This window comes from Symsagittifera roscoffensis, chromosome 6, assembly GCF_963678635.1.
Source record: "Symsagittifera roscoffensis chromosome 6, txSymRosc1.1, whole genome shotgun sequence".
Taxonomy (NCBI): Eukaryota; Metazoa; Xenacoelomorpha; order Acoela; family Convolutidae; genus Symsagittifera; species Symsagittifera roscoffensis.
In genome coordinates, this window is record NC_087067.1 from 17,715,928 (window position 1) to 17,732,857 (window position 16,930).

General features: G+C 35.5%; 1 protein-coding gene across 1 annotated transcript; it reads left to right on the forward strand.

Moving 5' to 3' along the window:
- Positions 1-2,453: 2,453 nt before the first annotated feature.
- LOC134848400 (uncharacterized) lies at positions 2,454-12,654 on the forward strand. The gene is made up of 5 exons (XM_063865830.1): positions 2,454-2,622; positions 3,117-3,256; positions 3,435-3,533; positions 11,650-11,741; positions 12,275-12,654. Exons 2-5 carry the CDS (start codon positions 3,171-3,173, stop codon positions 12,628-12,630), a joined length of 633 nt encoding a protein of 210 aa, XP_063721900.1. The 5' UTR covers positions 2,454-2,622; positions 3,117-3,170; the 3' UTR covers positions 12,631-12,654.
- The last annotated feature ends 4,276 nt before the right edge of the window (positions 12,655-16,930 follow it).

The following is a 16,930-nucleotide window of genomic DNA, read 5'->3' on the forward strand; positions in this document are numbered from 1 at the left end:
GCAAAAAAGGCGGTCTATTAACTTTACGGCACAATGAGATTATGGATGCTGTAGGCAAATTAGCTTCTTTAGTGTGGAAGGATGTACACAGAGAGCCTGTTATTAGAGAATACAACCCGCAAGATGAGACACCAGCATTAATTGCAGATTTTTTTTGTCGTGGAGTTTATATTAAACAGGGAGGAGCGTCTTCTGATATTCGTGTCTCTGACACTGACGCCATCTCCTATCAGAACAGAAGCCCCATGCGTGTTTTGCACTCAGCAGAGGTTGAGAAAAAGACAAAATATTCAGACGCGTGTCAGGAAAGATTTATGTCTTTCATTCCTCTTGTTGTGTCTGTTGATGGGATGCTCGCTCCAGAATTTGCAAATTTCCTTCGGAGAAGAGGAGAAGCATTATCTACCAAGTGGGAGAAACCCTATAGTAAAATAATGAGCTGGGTGAAGTGACGGCTGTCTTTTGCAGTGCTCTGTGCTTCCAGTGTGTGCTTCCGAGGCACATGGACCAAGTGGAGGAGTCTTGGCTCAGACCATGATTTCTTACCCTAGAGAAATATTTATGGGTGTTCTACAATGAAGAGAAATTGGCTAGCTATGTGTTAACTCTGCTAGTAATGTAAAACGTGGACCTAAACGAAACAAAAATGTTGAAAAAATGAACTAAATAGATAATTGACTGATTTCAAAGAAAAAAAACCATCTAACCATTAAAACAGATGAATTTTGTTGGTTAATGTTTTGCCGCAAATAAAAAATTAGTGAATTTTTGATAGAAAAACCGGTAGCTCAACTACTCAAACGAAAAGCTCTTGCAAATATTTTGGTGTTATTATTGATAAGAAACTGAGTTTTAGAGAACATATAGATCAGCTTAATAAAAATTCCAGTAGATTTTTAGGTCAAAACTTCTTCCGTAAAAAGCAATTAGTTCAGTTTAGTAACGCATATGGAAAATCAGTTACCGAACTTGGAGTTTTACCGCATGGAAACGCATCAAAAATAGAATTGAAAAAGATATGCAAGTTACAAAAACGAGTTGTTAATCTCCTTTCTTTCAAAAAAATTACGCGTCTACTCGACAACTTATGATTATTTCCTCTGTTTACGAAACTTTCATTAATAATCATTTTATATTAAATTTTGATGATTGAGGATAAACTGCGTCTACATCAACTCGTGAAACCGCAAGAAATGTTATCCCTTCAGTTTTTTTCACGTAGTGAAATTAGAGCTCAGGCGCTTAAAATTAAGTTGAATAGTACATAAAACTTTGCAAAACAAAATGATTTGATTCCTTGAAACATATAAACAATGACTCATCTGTAGTTTACAAATTTTTTTTCAAATCTTTTCCATAAACTATGTTTTCGATAACAAGCAAACATTTGAGTTGTTTTTAAGTAAAATTATTCGATCTCACTCTCAACTTCTAATTAGCTCCTCTCATTTTACGCTCTCGGGGTCACCTTAAATGTGCTGAACAACTCCTTGGCCTGTATCCTCCAGGCAGTGATTTCACTATCTATTGCTTCTGGTAAATTGAAATATTCAAATTTCGACCAGCCGTGATTAGAATTATCTGGACAACTGAACGGAACTTGAAATTCAAATCGCTTTTTTCTCAATTCATTGATTTTAGATGAAAAATGAAGAAAACAAAATTGCTGAAATTTTTAGTGAAATTAAATTGGTGCAATTTTTTTAATGCAAAATATGGGCAAAAGTTAAAAGTTTTAACCAAAAATGGCTTCCAGATACACACTAATGAAAAAAAAATTGTTCAAAGTTTAGTAGGTTATTTTCTTCTCAGTTTTCGTTGGGCTACATAAGGCTCAACTTGACATAGTTTTGTCAGCAATTGATCTGTTAGTCATAACTAGTCATAAATATTCCGCTTTAGAAAAAAAAACTTTGAGCCCAAATTTTCCAAAATAATTTGCACCATAATCATTCTGAAAAAATTGTTTTTTTTTCTGCATGTTTTTTCATCATCATTCTTTGTCTAAAATCAACCAAGTTTGAGAAACACGCGTTCTATACTTTAAGGTTTATTCATTTTGTCCAGATAATTTAAATCAGCTCAGTTTTAAACTGAGAAAAAAAAACGCATTTTAAGAGAGGAGTTAAGATTTAAAGAACGAGATTTTCATAGGATAATCAATTTGGGATCCGAAGCGTTAAATCCGTGGGAACGGGGGGTGGGGGGGGATGGAGGCGAGTTAAGCTCGAAAAGTACGATTAATCTGGCTGTTAATTGGACTTCGATTCTGTTTCTTTTTCTTAGAAACATCTCTGCGTGTCACCTGTGTAAGTCTTGTAATATATTAACTTAACTTCAATTTAACAGCACCTGCAGTTTTATTACGTAATGAAACATCTTATAAACTGTTGAAAAAGTCCTTATGCGAGAAACTACAGAAAACGCAGAGTCGAGCTACAACTATACAACTAGTACATAAAACGCATCGGCTCTAATTTTGTTCATATTTTTTCTGCACGTTAACTATCTGCATTGTAAAACTATCTTTTGATCAGTTAGACAGTTCATACCATCTAATTATAAGTACTAAAATAATTCATTAACTCGGCGTCCAAAAAACATCACCAAACGAATACACCTGTAAGTTCGCTTAGTTCTCCAAAACTTCTAATAATGGTAATACTGGGTGTGGTAATAGACCCAAAACACTTGTCCACCCCGTTTTTTGAAGAATAAAAAAATCTGATTCACTAAAATTTTAATTTTGTCTTTTTTCTGCCTTTTGTTTTTGTCTCAGCCACTTTTTTTGACATTAATAAGATTATGCTAATCAACTTGTTTCCAATAGAAGTATTTCAGCTAAAAGAACATGCCTCGTGTTTTTTAATTGTTTGGTTGCTGTTATGGAATTTTTTTGTTCGCAGGGGAATAATTTCTTGCAATTAAATTTAGAGAAGTCCAAAAAAGTCTTAATTAAAAATTTCTACCTGCAAAAATTAATGTTTTGCGCATTAGTACTATACAATTTTTTCCACGTTATTCCACTTCGGCTATTTTCAGTCAGATTTTAATACTAAATTTTGACGCTGCAACCTTTTTATTATTGAAATATGAATTCAATCATCCATTTTTAGGCGGGTTTGACACTCCTTCACCGAAAGTCTTCTGTTCAGAAGACGAAGTGTAGTATGACCTCTCTGACAGTCTCTGGGTGGAACGGCACTGATGAAAAAACCTCTCTTTGCTGGAACAGCGCCGATCTTATCAATTACTCGTAACACATTTCATCATGAATCATATCACAATATATAACCTAATGAAAAAAATGGGGCATAATTGAGGGGGTGTTGTCTTTTCCGAGCTCTGCCAAATCACTTTAAAAACCCTATTTTGGCAAACCCAATACCCCACCCCCGAAATCTGACATCTAGCAACTTAATGTATGATTTTAGGTGTTTCAATGGACAAGTCTGCTGCGATGAATCTAAATGCTGTCCCGACTCAAATTCCGCTATGGAGAAAATCACCGAATTCATCGATATAAATTTTTGGTTAGAGGGTATTTATTTATGCGCCAACAATTTGTCGCAGCCGGCAATTGGTCGCTGGTAAAAATTTTACGGAACGTTAAAAAACTGGCCAAGTTTAACCCCCGTCGTGGTCGTGGTCGGTTTTTATGTTCAAATTTTTATAACCCCAATCAATCCATTTAGCGACCAAAAACCCACAGTCGCCAAGCCAAGTCAAAGCCCCACTCAAATTCTGAACATGATCCCAAACTAAGTCTGAAAAATAGTCCTAAACAAAGTTAAACAAATAACGTCTCAAATACAGAATGAATAGACTATCATATATATAATCCGACCACGATCTCCGAGTTCCACGATCCAACGATTTCAAACCTGGTTCGTCGCAACGGTCTAAGCAAACGTTTTTGTTCATCACTGTCTGAACTAACTTTTTCATTCCCCACAACCTGAACGGATTATTTTGATTGCCACGGTCCCAAGAAATGCGCTCACATCCCTACAGATCAAATCGGATTTCTTCGCTCATCACAGACTAAAAACAAACAGTTTTGGTCCCCGCGTTCCGAAAACACCAAGTTTTTACCCCTACGGTTTGAACATGCCAAACATTGTGATAAAATGTTACTTTGTTGTAGCTAATTCTAAGTTAAAACTATTAAAAAGAATAAGAATTAAGATGAATTAGTCGGTAAGTTAAAACATTAAAACAGTGAGAGATCATTCTCTCCGCCGGAGAGAATGGCTAATGAAGGTCATAACTAAGTGACCAGTTAATTAAATAAGTATGTTTAGCAATAATTGCAAAACCTGATGTAAAATCACAACATTCCCTTAAGCAGGAAAAAATTTAAATTGCAATATAGTAATGCACAATAACTAACTATGACTGACTCCTTTCTCCCCCTTTAAGGACGAGGAAAGAAAATTAAAGCGCCTTAAGATGAGGCACTAACACTAAGTAAGCTCCACTAGTGTTAAATGACAGCAACAAAGGTTATCCAGATTCCGATGGATAAGGGTTATGTTAAGATGAGATAAAGGCATCACGTTTTGGCACAACGCTGAATTTAGGACCACGTTTTATGAGTGAGGTCATGGTTTATAATGCGCGAGTGAAGAGGATATGATTTAAAGAAATTATGGGAGCAACAGATGATAATTTCTTTTGTAGGGTGAAATTTATCCGAAGGATAAAGTTGTCGAATTTAGCAAACACATTTTGGTAACTGGAAAATTAGCACCGGTTTACAAGGTAAAATGCGTAGATAGCACATAATTTTAATGGAGTTGGTCTTGGTTTGTAAAACACAAACTGGAGTGAAGGCGAATTAAAGAATTTAGGAAAACACGTGAAGATGTCTTCTTTTTACTACATGAAATTTTATCCGCAGGGTTAAGTTCTTAAGTTTAGTGAACGGCCGTTAATATCTGAATGTTAGCACCGGTTTACTCAGTAATGTGTGTTATTTGGTAAGCCAGAATATCAGATTAAAGTATATCTAAGTGGTTATAAAGTTTTATAGTCTTTTAAAAAGTTTTCGAGTTCAGTGTTGAAAAGTTCACTATCAAGATCGGAGTGGTCGCCGAAATTTGCTATTTCCATTCTCAGTGATTCATCGGTTGATGAGTTTGACATTTGATCTGATGAAGATGATGAATCTGAATCTAGAACAATTAACTCCGCCGGATTCGTCTTGTTGATTGTCTCATGTGGTTCCTCAATCTCTAACACAATAGGCTCGGCCGCCAAACCAGAGGCTTCTTGGACACTCTCTACGGCATCAATAAAGTAACGTTGACCATAAAATTTTGGTGGGCCGACATTTCTACTAGAGCGACGGATAGTAGCAGGAATTTTACCGGGTATTATGGCAGGACTGTTGGATATAGTGCACTCATCCGTTGAGTCACTTATCTCATACACCGGAAAGTCTGTGTTTGAGTCGGTCTCCGTCGGATTATGTTCAACTTGTAAGTCATTTTGTCCAATGGTGTCGTTTTCCCCTCCCTGATTTGCGGTTCTCTGATCCGCCGAGTTAGATGTTCGGCTGGCTGGCACTATACTTATTGGGCACTCATATGATTGATCCATGGGTTGTTCACTGATTGGGAAACTGTCGTTTTCTAAAATCTCAGATTTTATTTCAGGATTGGTTATAGTAGAATTAAAATTATTTCCGATTGAGATGTGAGGTGTAAGTGAATCCGAAATAAAGCGCTCTCTGGCTACGTCTCTACAAGGGAAACCGCCCGCTATCCATTCCCATTCACTAGTATCCGAAATATCCGAAGGAATTAGCATAGATTCATCCGAAGCGAGGTAACCTGGATGAGTTGGTGACTTCTTTGAGCGTCGTGTCTATCTTCTTGTCGGGATGGATGATGATCCAGAAATGCGTGTCCTAGTTAGGTTATCGGATGATGTCGGGTCTAATTGTCTGGTCCTTCTTTTTGTTGACTTCTTGGGTTTTGGTTTTCTTTTTGAGCCTTCCAGTTTCTGACCTACTTCAACATTAGGGTTAGAAAAGTACGGGAATGAAATGTTTCCTCTAAAAGGTCTGATTTTATTTGAGGTAGAGATAGGAATCGCAATGTCGGATTTTCGTATTATTTTTCCGTCGGATAACTTAACTGTCGAAGTCGAAGAATTTATAATTCTTTTGTTTAGTTCTTTATAAAAACAGTCTCGGTTGATATTACCATTAGTTTTCCGAAGGATTTTACCTTTAAAAGGGCTTTCGATTGGTATTCTGTTTTGCGTCATTTTCGAGGATGAAGCATAGTCTGTATCGTAGCCTTTTTCAGTCGGATTTTTGTTCTTCTTCGCAATCAAATCGTCCTTGTATCCGTCTTCTATTCTATCATCCGCGTTCCAATCCTTAGCTCGATCCTTAGACAATATTGATTTCCCTTTGTCTAAAATTCCAAAGGAAGGTTTACCCGAAGCTAATTGTTTCCAAATAGTATTTGTTTTTCTGTTATAGTGGATCTCGAAAGGTGAGCATTTAATTTTTGATTGGAAAGTAGAACGTAGGTTCCAAATGATTTTTGAAACGGCATTTTGCAGTGTGGTTTTTTGATGTTCTTTTGAGATAGCCAGTAGTTTGACTTTTACAGTGTGTACAAGTTTTTCGACTAATCCGTTGGAACGGTGATCGCCTACTGTACAAAAGATTATTTTGATGTTGTTAGAATCGCAGAATGATTTGAAGTCTTGACTTGTAAAGCAAGTAGCATGATCCACCCTTATAGAATAAGGTATCCCGTGTAAGAATATGTAGTCTTGTAAAAATTCTATAACTGTCTTTGAAGAGGTAGATGATGTAATTTTTGCCGACGGAAATTTAGAAAATCTGTCAATACAAAGTAAAATGTATTTATTTGACCCCCAATAAGAATCCAAAGGACCCGCGAAATCTAAATTAAGTTCTTCATTTGGTTCTGATAATGGAGGAAGTTCACTAATTTGTGAATTAGGAATAACAGATTTTATATTCTTACCCGCCGATGTACACTCTGAGCAATTAATTCCATGAAAGTAGATTTGTCTGTTAATGTGGGGCCACCAAATGTATTGGGCCAAATATTTCATTCCAAATTGACCTGGATGTGTTTCGTGGAGGGTCTTCATCATCGCGTTTCGTAGGGTAAATGGAATAACGAGTTTGCCGTCCATGTAAAGTAATCCATCGGATGCGTGAAGGTCTCGGGTGAAATGTTTGAAATAAGGAGAATCTGCATTAATCTTCTCCACCTTATTTTGAAGTGCTTTAACAATAGGGCTTAACATGGGATCGTCTTCTGTCAAGAGAGCCACTAACTTGGCGTTAAATAAAATATTTAAATCCAAGGGTCGATCCGGCAACTTCAAGTTTTCACGGTATTTTTTAACGAGATTGATATGATTTGGTAAAAGTTTGAATTCTAAATCTACGGAAATACCGGAAGTGGTGGGATTAATTACAATATTCTTATTATTCATATTAACAGTATCTACAATTTTTTTATCTACAGGTGAATTAATTAGGCTACAATTAAGAATTAAAAAATAAAGAAATGCGGAATTTGAAATGGAAATAATTAAAGTATTTGTGTTGGAATAATCCGTTGGAATACAATTTGAGGTACAAAATTCTGTTCTTCTGTGATTGAATGAGCAAATTGGAAAAGACGAGTTAATAAGTTTTAGTACTGCTGCTATTAGGTAATTACGTAATAAGACGTAGTCGGAATTTTCCAGATTGAGACCAATGGCTGAGCAAGTAGTTCTTAGTTTCTCCGACAGATTTAATGATTTATTAATCTTATTAATGTTTGCTACTACGAATTCTTCGTCGTAATGTGATGTTGGGAGGGCTTTTCCGGATGGAATTCTAGAAATAAGGTCAGTGAAGCCCATGTCTTTTCCTGCGATATGTTTGATTGAGAAATTAAAAGGTAATAATCTGTCTACCCATCTTGTTAATCTACTGTGGTAGGTTTTATTTCCGTGGTTTGGTGAAAGAGCGGATAATAGGGCCTTGTGATCAGTGATTATTTCGAAATCAGATCCGTAAAGGTAATTTTTATAATGCTCAACAGCCCAAACAACCCCTAGAAGTTCGAGTTCGTTAGTAGAGTATTTAGACTCGTGAGGATTTAAAAAACGTGACGCAAATGAGATTGTTTTCCAATCGTTCCCATGGAGTTGTTCCAGCGAGGCTCCAAGTCCATTGTGTGATGCGTCTGTTTTCACTCTAGTTTTTCGTTTTACGTCGAAATGTGTATTCTCTGTTAGGTTTACGATTTCTTCTTTTATTCTTTCAAACGCTTTTGTATGATCATCGTTCCATTGGAATATTGATTTCTTATTTAGGAGCGGTCGGAGTGGGCTTCCTAAGGATGCAAGGTTTGGGACGAATTTAATGTATTGGTTTATAGAACCAAAAAATGATCGTAATTCTTTCAGATTCTTCGGTATAGGTAGGTCTTTTATAGCTTTCGATTTGTCGAATAACGGGGTAATTCCTGATTTAGAGATTTTAAATCCCAACCATTCTATTTCTTTTTGAAAGAATTTACATTTTGACCATTTTACGGCAAAGTTGTATTCGTCGAGGGTCGATAAAATTTTTAATACAATATTCTTGTGGTCTAAGAATGTTCCTTTGGAAGAGATTAAAATGTTGTCCAAGTAACAGTTAGTAAATGGGATTGAACCTAACGTAGAGTCCATTACTCTTTGAAATTCGTTGGGCATATCCCCTAAGCCGTAAAAACCAGTTAAAAATTGGTAAGTACCCGTAATGTCACCGCCCACGATACTGAAGTTACATTGGTTACTAGTAAATTTGTCTAATGCTAATTGACTGTATGCATTTTTTAAGTCTAAGTTAGTAAACCACACTTCTCCAACGGAATCATTAGTAATTTGTGCCGCGACGTTGTCTACAAGTTCGTGGATGTTTGGCATTTGATATTTGTTCTTGTAAATCTGTTTGTTTATGAACTTGGAATCTAACGCCAGTTTGATGGATTTGTCTTTTTTGCAAGTGATGACTATTGGGCTAATAAATCTGTCTTCGTCGCAATTTTCTAATTTTTTAATATGTCCCTCTGCTTTTAATCTATTGAGTTCTGTTTTTACCGCGTCCAGTAAATGGAGGGGAACTCGTCTTCCTTTTAGTTGAATTGGTTTTAATGGTTCGTGAAAATGGGTAATTTTCATTTGATTTTTGATTTTTCCAATCCGAAGGAATAAATTTTTAAATGACTTTGATATATTAAGGATTTCCCTATCTTGGTTTGTTTGGGAAATGGAATTTATTGACTTACACTGCTTGTTGGTCTGGAAATGTGGAAAATGTTTCTGAGAGACTTCTATTCCCACTTTTGGAAGGTTGTCGTTTCCTAAGATATTCCTTTCATGTCCTTCGGTTAGGAAGAATTGACAGTCGTTGTCTGACCAACCATTTGAGAATATCGGAATCTTCACCTTTCCAGTGATGTTTATGGCATTATCCGTGAATCCACAGTAAAGGTCTCTAGTTGTCTTATCCACCGGATAAATTTTCAAGTAGGGATCGCGTAATTTCAATTCGTGAAGTACGTTTTTCTTAAGAAAGCTCACCGGGCTAGCTGAATCCACTTGAATGTTTAAAATTACTTGGTTTTCTTTTCCGAGTCCGATGTTTAATAATTTCTTCAGTTCCTTTCCGTCGTTATCAAAAATTGTAGTTACATTTAGTACAGAGTAATCGTCGTTTTCACTTTGTCCAGATTCCGACCATGCGTTTATGACGCCGCAACATTATCTATCCGTGTGGTCGTTATTTACATCAGGAAAATCCGACGGATTAAAATCTGTATTATCTACAATTTGAGTATTTACAATGTTTACATTTTTACGTCGAGATCTACAAAGTCTGGTGAAATGACCTTTGAATTTACAAGAAGTACAAGTCGTGTCCTTTGCTGGGCAAACTGCTAAGTGTCCTTTTGAGAATGAACCGCCACACTTCATACAGCTGTTACTTCTTTCGATGTTGAGAGTTGGTTCTCTTTTGACGTTAAAATGGTTGTTTGGTTTATAAACAGATGATCCGTTGGATTTAAAATTATTAGTTAACTTCAAGTGATTCAGAATTCCTTTTTCATCGATGAGTGCTACGTTTAGTGCTTCGCGTGGAGGGAGGGTTTCTGTTAATAATTTCCTTTGGATGTCGTAGTTTTTCATATTATTTATGAAAATATCTCTTATCCACTCTTCTTCTCCTGCGGATATGTCGCACTTTTTCGCCATTTCAGCTAAGGCACCCCAAAATTGTTCGAGGGATTCTCTGTCGCGTTGTTTTCTATTTAACAGTTTATGTCGTTCAAATGTGACATTTGATTTTCTTACGAAAGCAATCGCTAAGCACTCCCAGAATTCTTTAAAGGAAATTTGTAAGACTTTCACCTTGGTAAATTTCTGTCCGAAGATCCTTTTTCCTTCATTTCCCAATGCCAGATATAAGACCGAACGTAATTTCTTGTCTGCTTCTTCTATTCGCATTCCGTTAAATTTCTTAGTTTCGGTTTTTATCGAAGCTGTTTCTTCTTCGTCATATCGTCTTTGTTCTTGGGTATTTCTCTCCAATCTCAAGCGTCTTTGGGCGTCTGTTTCACCGTCCGGTGGGTTTTCCAAATTTGGTGGTAGTGGATGTTGTCTCTCCGACGGATTGAGTAGATTTTCTATATCTATGTTTTCTTTAGCAATTATAGCTAATTGAAACAGATCACTCCAATCTTCCCAAGGAATGGGTGGGTCTACCGTATGGTTTTGCCAAAAGGGAGGTATTCCTCTCACGTTGGATTCGTTAGATGACTGCGCCATGATAAAATGTTACTTTGTTGTAGCTAATTCTAAGTTAAAACTATTAAAAAGAACAAGAATTAAGATGAATTAGTCGGTAAGTTAAAACATTAAAACAGTGAGAGATCATTCTCTCCGCCGGAGAGAATGGCTAATGAAGGTCATAACTAAGTGACCAGTTAATTAAATAAGTATGTTTAGCAATAATTGCAAAACCTGATGTAAAATCACAACACATTGGCACCCTCTGTCTGAAAAAAGCCACGACTTTGTCTCTGGGAGCTTGACAAAAAATAGCTGAATGAATAAACCAGGCGTCCTGGGTATTAATGCTTAACTAAAAAATTATTATAAATGTATAAATCATGCTGAAGTGCACGAGAATAGCGGGGGGTATTTTACAAAATAACGAAACATTAAATTTGTTTGAAAATATACTGCGACATCTTTCTGATTGGCTAAATAATAATGATTAAACAATTTGATCACTCCAGGTGTTTTTTTTTCTCAAGAGACAATATTCTCAAGTTTACAATATTCGAAAACTTTACCATTATTGATTTTTTGATGATTGTATTGAATGAAACGGTCATGATTACGCATTAGCCGTTAAAAAACACGGGTTATTATTCGATAAAAATATCCGCACTGAAAAAAAAAGCGTCTCAGTAAAAAAATGCGAAATATTGGTGATGAAAAGAGCAAAGGACAAAAAATAACAAACTAGACATCGAATATTTGAAACGAGTCTTGAATAAATTTCCTCCTGATGATCGCCGACTTTATTTCTTAAATCAATTTCAGGATCCTGGTGGGAATACTTGGCACCCTTGTGATTGTTTTGACTGCAGCCATCATCTCAATCGTCATCTACATCCAAAAGTGCATGAAACCCGGTTTGTTTTAATAATCAAAACTTTTTGTAGTACTATTTGGCTCTTTTTCCATCAATCTACTTAGTCCGCATGCCAATTTTTATAACAATCGGTGAAGCAAACAGAAACACTACTAATGAAAATTCGCAGGCTGGGGGGATACTTTTAAACGATCAGTGCAGCGCGAAAAATTTTTAATGCGAGAAGAGTTCAAAAAATAGTGTCGCAAAGTTTTGATGGATGTAAATAGGGGATATTTTGCAAAAAAAATGTTAGTTAAATGTTAAAAAGGTTTTCCAAAAGTCTAAATGTCGTTAAGGAAAAAGTGGTATGATATATTTGAAAAATGTGGAGTCTTTTAGAAAATTCACAACCAAAAGCACCCCACAATTGATGATATAGATATATAAGTAAATCTTTCTGAGGTTACCAGTATCGCTCGATAGTCAGAGGAATGATTTCAGTGAGCTTGAAAATTGAAAAACTCTCTCCATTTCATTATCTCGACTTTGTGCTGTTTTTTCAAATATCATATTTATATTTTTTCGTTTCAGCTCAAAAATCTCAACAAAGGCACAGTTCTCATCAAAATCAGAATACTCATCCACAGCCAAGAAATGTTCATTTGGGCCAGGAGTTTAGTTTATACAACCAGAGAAGCTGCAATCCTCCGAGTCAACCATTGCCATTTCAACAAGAAGGAACTCCTATTAATCAGTTAAGATCCAGTAACTTCCGACCAGGTAACGTGTCCAGTTCTCAGATATTGCAGACGATGGGATTTTCCAAACAAGATCTGCGAGCCGATTTGAAAACTGAAAATGGTCAAGCAGATCCCAGAAGTACCGAAGTGACAATTGAAGCCGATCTCTCCAACCAGAGTTTTGAAAACAGAAACAGTACTGCTTGATTCCTTGTTTTGAATTAAACTTTTACACTGTCTAAATATAAATTTTATTAGAATCTAGCCGTTTTTTCCTACCGTTGAAAATTATTCTGGTGTGTTTTGGTTTTTTAGATTTCCACGCAAACTCAAGTACTACAAACAAGCATTGGAATGGGTTGATTGACATACCAAAATAAAAACTTTTCTCTACTATTTTTCGAGGCAACAAAATCCTTTTTTCATCCATTATAATCGATTTTTTTTCACTTTTGTGAACATTGACAATGAAACTAAATTATAGCTGTTTTTTTCCACTTTACTGAGATGCGAGTTTCAACGCACATAAAATCTTTTCTACGTTTTAAATTAAACTAAAGTTGGTTACGTAGGTTACTTGTTGTTCAATTTAATTTTTTTTTCTGCTTAGGTTACTTTTTTGAATTTGTTCTTTTCAACAATTTTTGTTAAATTATTAGAAATCTTTTTGGGGGGAGGGGGGTAAAGGGGGGGGGGGGACAGGTGGACTAATCCCTCTTCCATTACCTCCCTAGCGTTTGCCCATTTACAAATTAGTACAATTAGAAATGGATTGCGCCGTACACTCACTTTGCAAAGTTTCCGCATAACTCACTTGATAAATGCAAAAATTCGTGTAAAATTTTGCACGACGCGCGAAACAAAAATTAATGTAATCCATTTTAATGTAATTTCCTACTTATTATAAATCCATTATAATGGATTTCAAATGAATTGTAATGCATTTTGTTTTGGCGAGAAAAAATGGGTTTAAATCCATTTTTAGTCCAATTTTGTTGTCTGAAAGTAACATGGGAATCGATTATACTTACAACATTGTAGACCACGAAAATCCAATATAATCGATTTGCTTTCATTTTTCTTAAAAGCAGGTTGGTTCAAAAATTTAGTGCTTTCTTGAAAATAAAGGTGTTATAAAATTTTTTAAAAAATTTTGTGCAAAAAGTTATAAAAAATCAAAATTTTTTTACGTTTTACGTTTTTGACCGACCGACACTGAAACTTTTCAAAAATCTTCTCCATGCCAAAATGTACTTGCCCTCACAGCAGTCAAAGTTTCAGTTTTTTTGTAACCCACATGCTTTCATTTATGCTTTTATCGTCATAAATAATCATACAATTTTTATTTATAGAATATCTATGACTGACACTTTTTTAATAGCGACGGCGCAAGTTACTATCAAAATTAATACTATCAAAATTGCCCCAAAAAATGTTTTTTTTTTCAATTGCACATTTTTTGTACTGAAACAAATATTTTATAAAAATATTTCATATGGTTTGTTTTTGTATCTCTTGATCAATGCATCGTTGAATAAAAGCTCAAACTTCAAAAAATCACCTTCACTAAACCAGATATTTTCTGAAAAAAATTTCATTCATTACACAAAGCAAAATTAATGAGAAAAATTCTTGTTTGTTTCAATCTACTGGCATTAATTTTTCAATCAATTGTCAAAGAAAAAATTTATCTTTTTGCGCTTAGTAAATTTTGATCGATATTCAAATTCAATTTTGTTGTGGATTATTTTTTTGCTTTTTGCACGCTTTAGTTTAAGGAATTTAAAAAAAAAAACGGAATTCAGAGTCAAGTTCAGTAGAAAAATCAAGTCCAGAAATAATTGAATTAGAAAAATTCTTAAGCTAAAAAATAGCTTAATCAACTTCATTTTTGTGTTGTAATGTTTTTTTGGGAACCTTCAAAATCAGAACTTTTGGAAAAATTGTCATAAAAATTGATATTTTCCAGTCTTCACATATCAAAATTTTCTAAGTGGCTTTATTTTAAAACGTAATCTGTGGTTTGAATGGTCCACGGTATGCAGTAGAGTTATTATCAAGTATAAAAAACAACTATCAAATAAAAACCCCATTGATTGTAATTCGGTTTCTAAATAAATCAAAAATGTATCTCAATGTGGAAAAAAATTGGGGTAATTGTTTTTGGGTTTCAGATTGAATAGGCAAACCTAACTACTACAAGTTTACATTTTTTTACTACTCTATTTTTGAGGTTAATACAGATCTGAGGTAACCATAGCTTAATCAAAGTCAAAACGTAGTAATAAAAGAATGTACAATTTTCACGACACAGATAGTTTTTTGAATGCGACTTTTATTTTATACCCATAATTTTATACTTTAAAGTATATCTAAGTGGTTATAAAGTTTTATAGTCTTTTAAAAAGTTTTCGAGTTCAGTGTTGAAAAGTTCACTATCAAGATCGGAGTGGTCGCCGAAATTTGCTATTTCCATTCTCAGTGATTCATCGGTTGATGAGTTTGACATTTGATCTGATGAAGATGATGAATCTGAATCTAGAACAATTAACTCCGCCGGATTCGTCTTGTTGATTGTCTCATGTGGTTCCTCAATCTCTAACACAATAGGCTCGGCCGCCAAACCAGAGGCTTCTTGGACACTCTCTACGGCATCAATAAAGTAACGTTGACCATAAAATTTTGGTGGGCCGACATTTCTACTAGAGCGACGGATAGTAGCAGGAATTTTACCGGGTATTATGGCAGGACTGTTGGATATAGTGCACTCATCCGTTGAGTCACTTATCTCATACACCGGAAAGTCTGTGTTTGAGTCGGTCTCCGTCGGATTATGTTCAACTTGTAAGTCATTTTGTCCAATGGTGTCGTTTTCCCCTCCCTGATTTGCGGTTCTCTGATCCGCCGAGTTAGATGTTCGGCTGGCTGGCACTATACTTATTGGGCACTCATATGATTGATCCATGGGTTGTTCACTGATTGGGAAACTGTCGTTTTCTAAAATCTCAGATTTTATTTCAGGATTGGTTATAGTAGAATTAAAATTATTTCCGATTGAGATGTGAGGTGTAAGTGAATCCGAAATAAAGCGCTCTCTGGCTACGTCTCTACAAGGGAAACCGCCCGCTATCCATTCCCATTCACTAGTATCCGAAATATCCGAAGGAATTAGCATAGATTCATCCGAAGCGAGGTAACCTGGATGAGTTGGTGACTTCTTTGAGCGTCGTGTCTATCTTCTTGTCGGGATGGATGATGATCCAGAAATGCGTGTCCTAGTTAGGTTATCGGATGATGTCGGGTCTAATTGTCTGGTCCTTCTTTTTGTTGACTTCTTGGGTTTTGGTTTTCTTTTTGAGCCTTCCAGTTTCTGACCTACTTCAACATTAGGGTTAGAAAAGTACGGGAATGAAATGTTTCCTCTAAAAGGTCTGATTTTATTTGAGGTAGAGATAGGAATCGCAATGTCGAATTTTCGTATTATTTTTCCGTCGGATAACTTAACTGTCGAAGTCGAAGAATTTATAATTCTTTTGTTTAGTTCTTTATAAAAACAGTCTCGGTTGATATTACCATTAGTTTTCCGAAGGATTTTACCTTTAAAAGGGCTTTCGATTGGTATTCTGTTTTGCGTCATTTTCGAGGATGAAGCATAGTCTGTATCGTAGCCTTTTTCAGTCGGATTTTTGTTCTTCTTCGCAATCAAATCGTCCTTGTATCCGTCTTCTATTCTATCATCCGCGTTCCAATCCTTAGCTCGATCCTTAGACAATATTGATTTCCCTTTGTCTAAAATTCCAAAGGAAGGTTTACCCGAAGCTAATTGTTTCCAAATAGTATTTGGTTTTCTGTTATAGTGGATCTCGAAAGGTGAGCATTTAATTTTTGATTGGAAAGTAGAACGTAGGTTCCAAATGATTTTTGAAACGGCATTTTGCAGTGTGGTTTTATGATGTTCTTTTGAGATAGCCAGTAGTTTGACTTTTACAGTGTGTACAAGTTTTTCGACTAATCCGTTGGAACGGTGATCGCCTACTGTACAAAAGATTATTTTGATGTTGTTAGAATCGCAGAATGATTTGAAGTCTTGACTTGTAAAGCAAGTAGCATGATCCACCCTTATAGAATAAGGTATCCCGTGTAAGAATATGTAGTCTTGTAAAAATTCTATAACTGTCTTTGAAGAGGTAGATGATGTAATTTTTGCCGACGGAAATTTAGAAAATCTGTCAATACAAAGTAAAATGTATTTATTTGACCCCCAATAATAATCCAAAGGACCCGCGAAATCTAAATTAAGTTCTTCATTTGGTTCTGATAATGGAGGAAGTTCACTAATTTGTGAATTAGGAATAACAGATTTTATATTCTTACCCGCCGATGTACACTCTGAGCAATTAATTCCATGAAAGTAGATTTGTCTGTTAATGTGGGGCCACCAAATGTATTGGGCCAAATATTTCATTCCGAATTGACCTGGATGTGTTTCGTGGAGGGTCTTCATCAT

Bases quoted from the DNA above. Each gene is read 5' to 3' on its own strand.
- LOC134848400 (XM_063865830.1), top strand. From the start codon at position 3,171: ATGACCTCTCTGACAGTCTCTGGGTGGAACGGCACTGATGAAAAAACC. The intron at 3,534-11,649 runs GTTAGAGGGTAT...AATCAATTTCAG, and splicing joins TTCATCGATATAAATTTTTG to GATCCTGGTGGGAATACTTG. The intron at 11,742-12,274 runs GTTTGTTTTAAT...TTTTCGTTTCAG, and splicing joins CCAAAAGTGCATGAAACCCG to CTCAAAAATCTCAACAAAGG.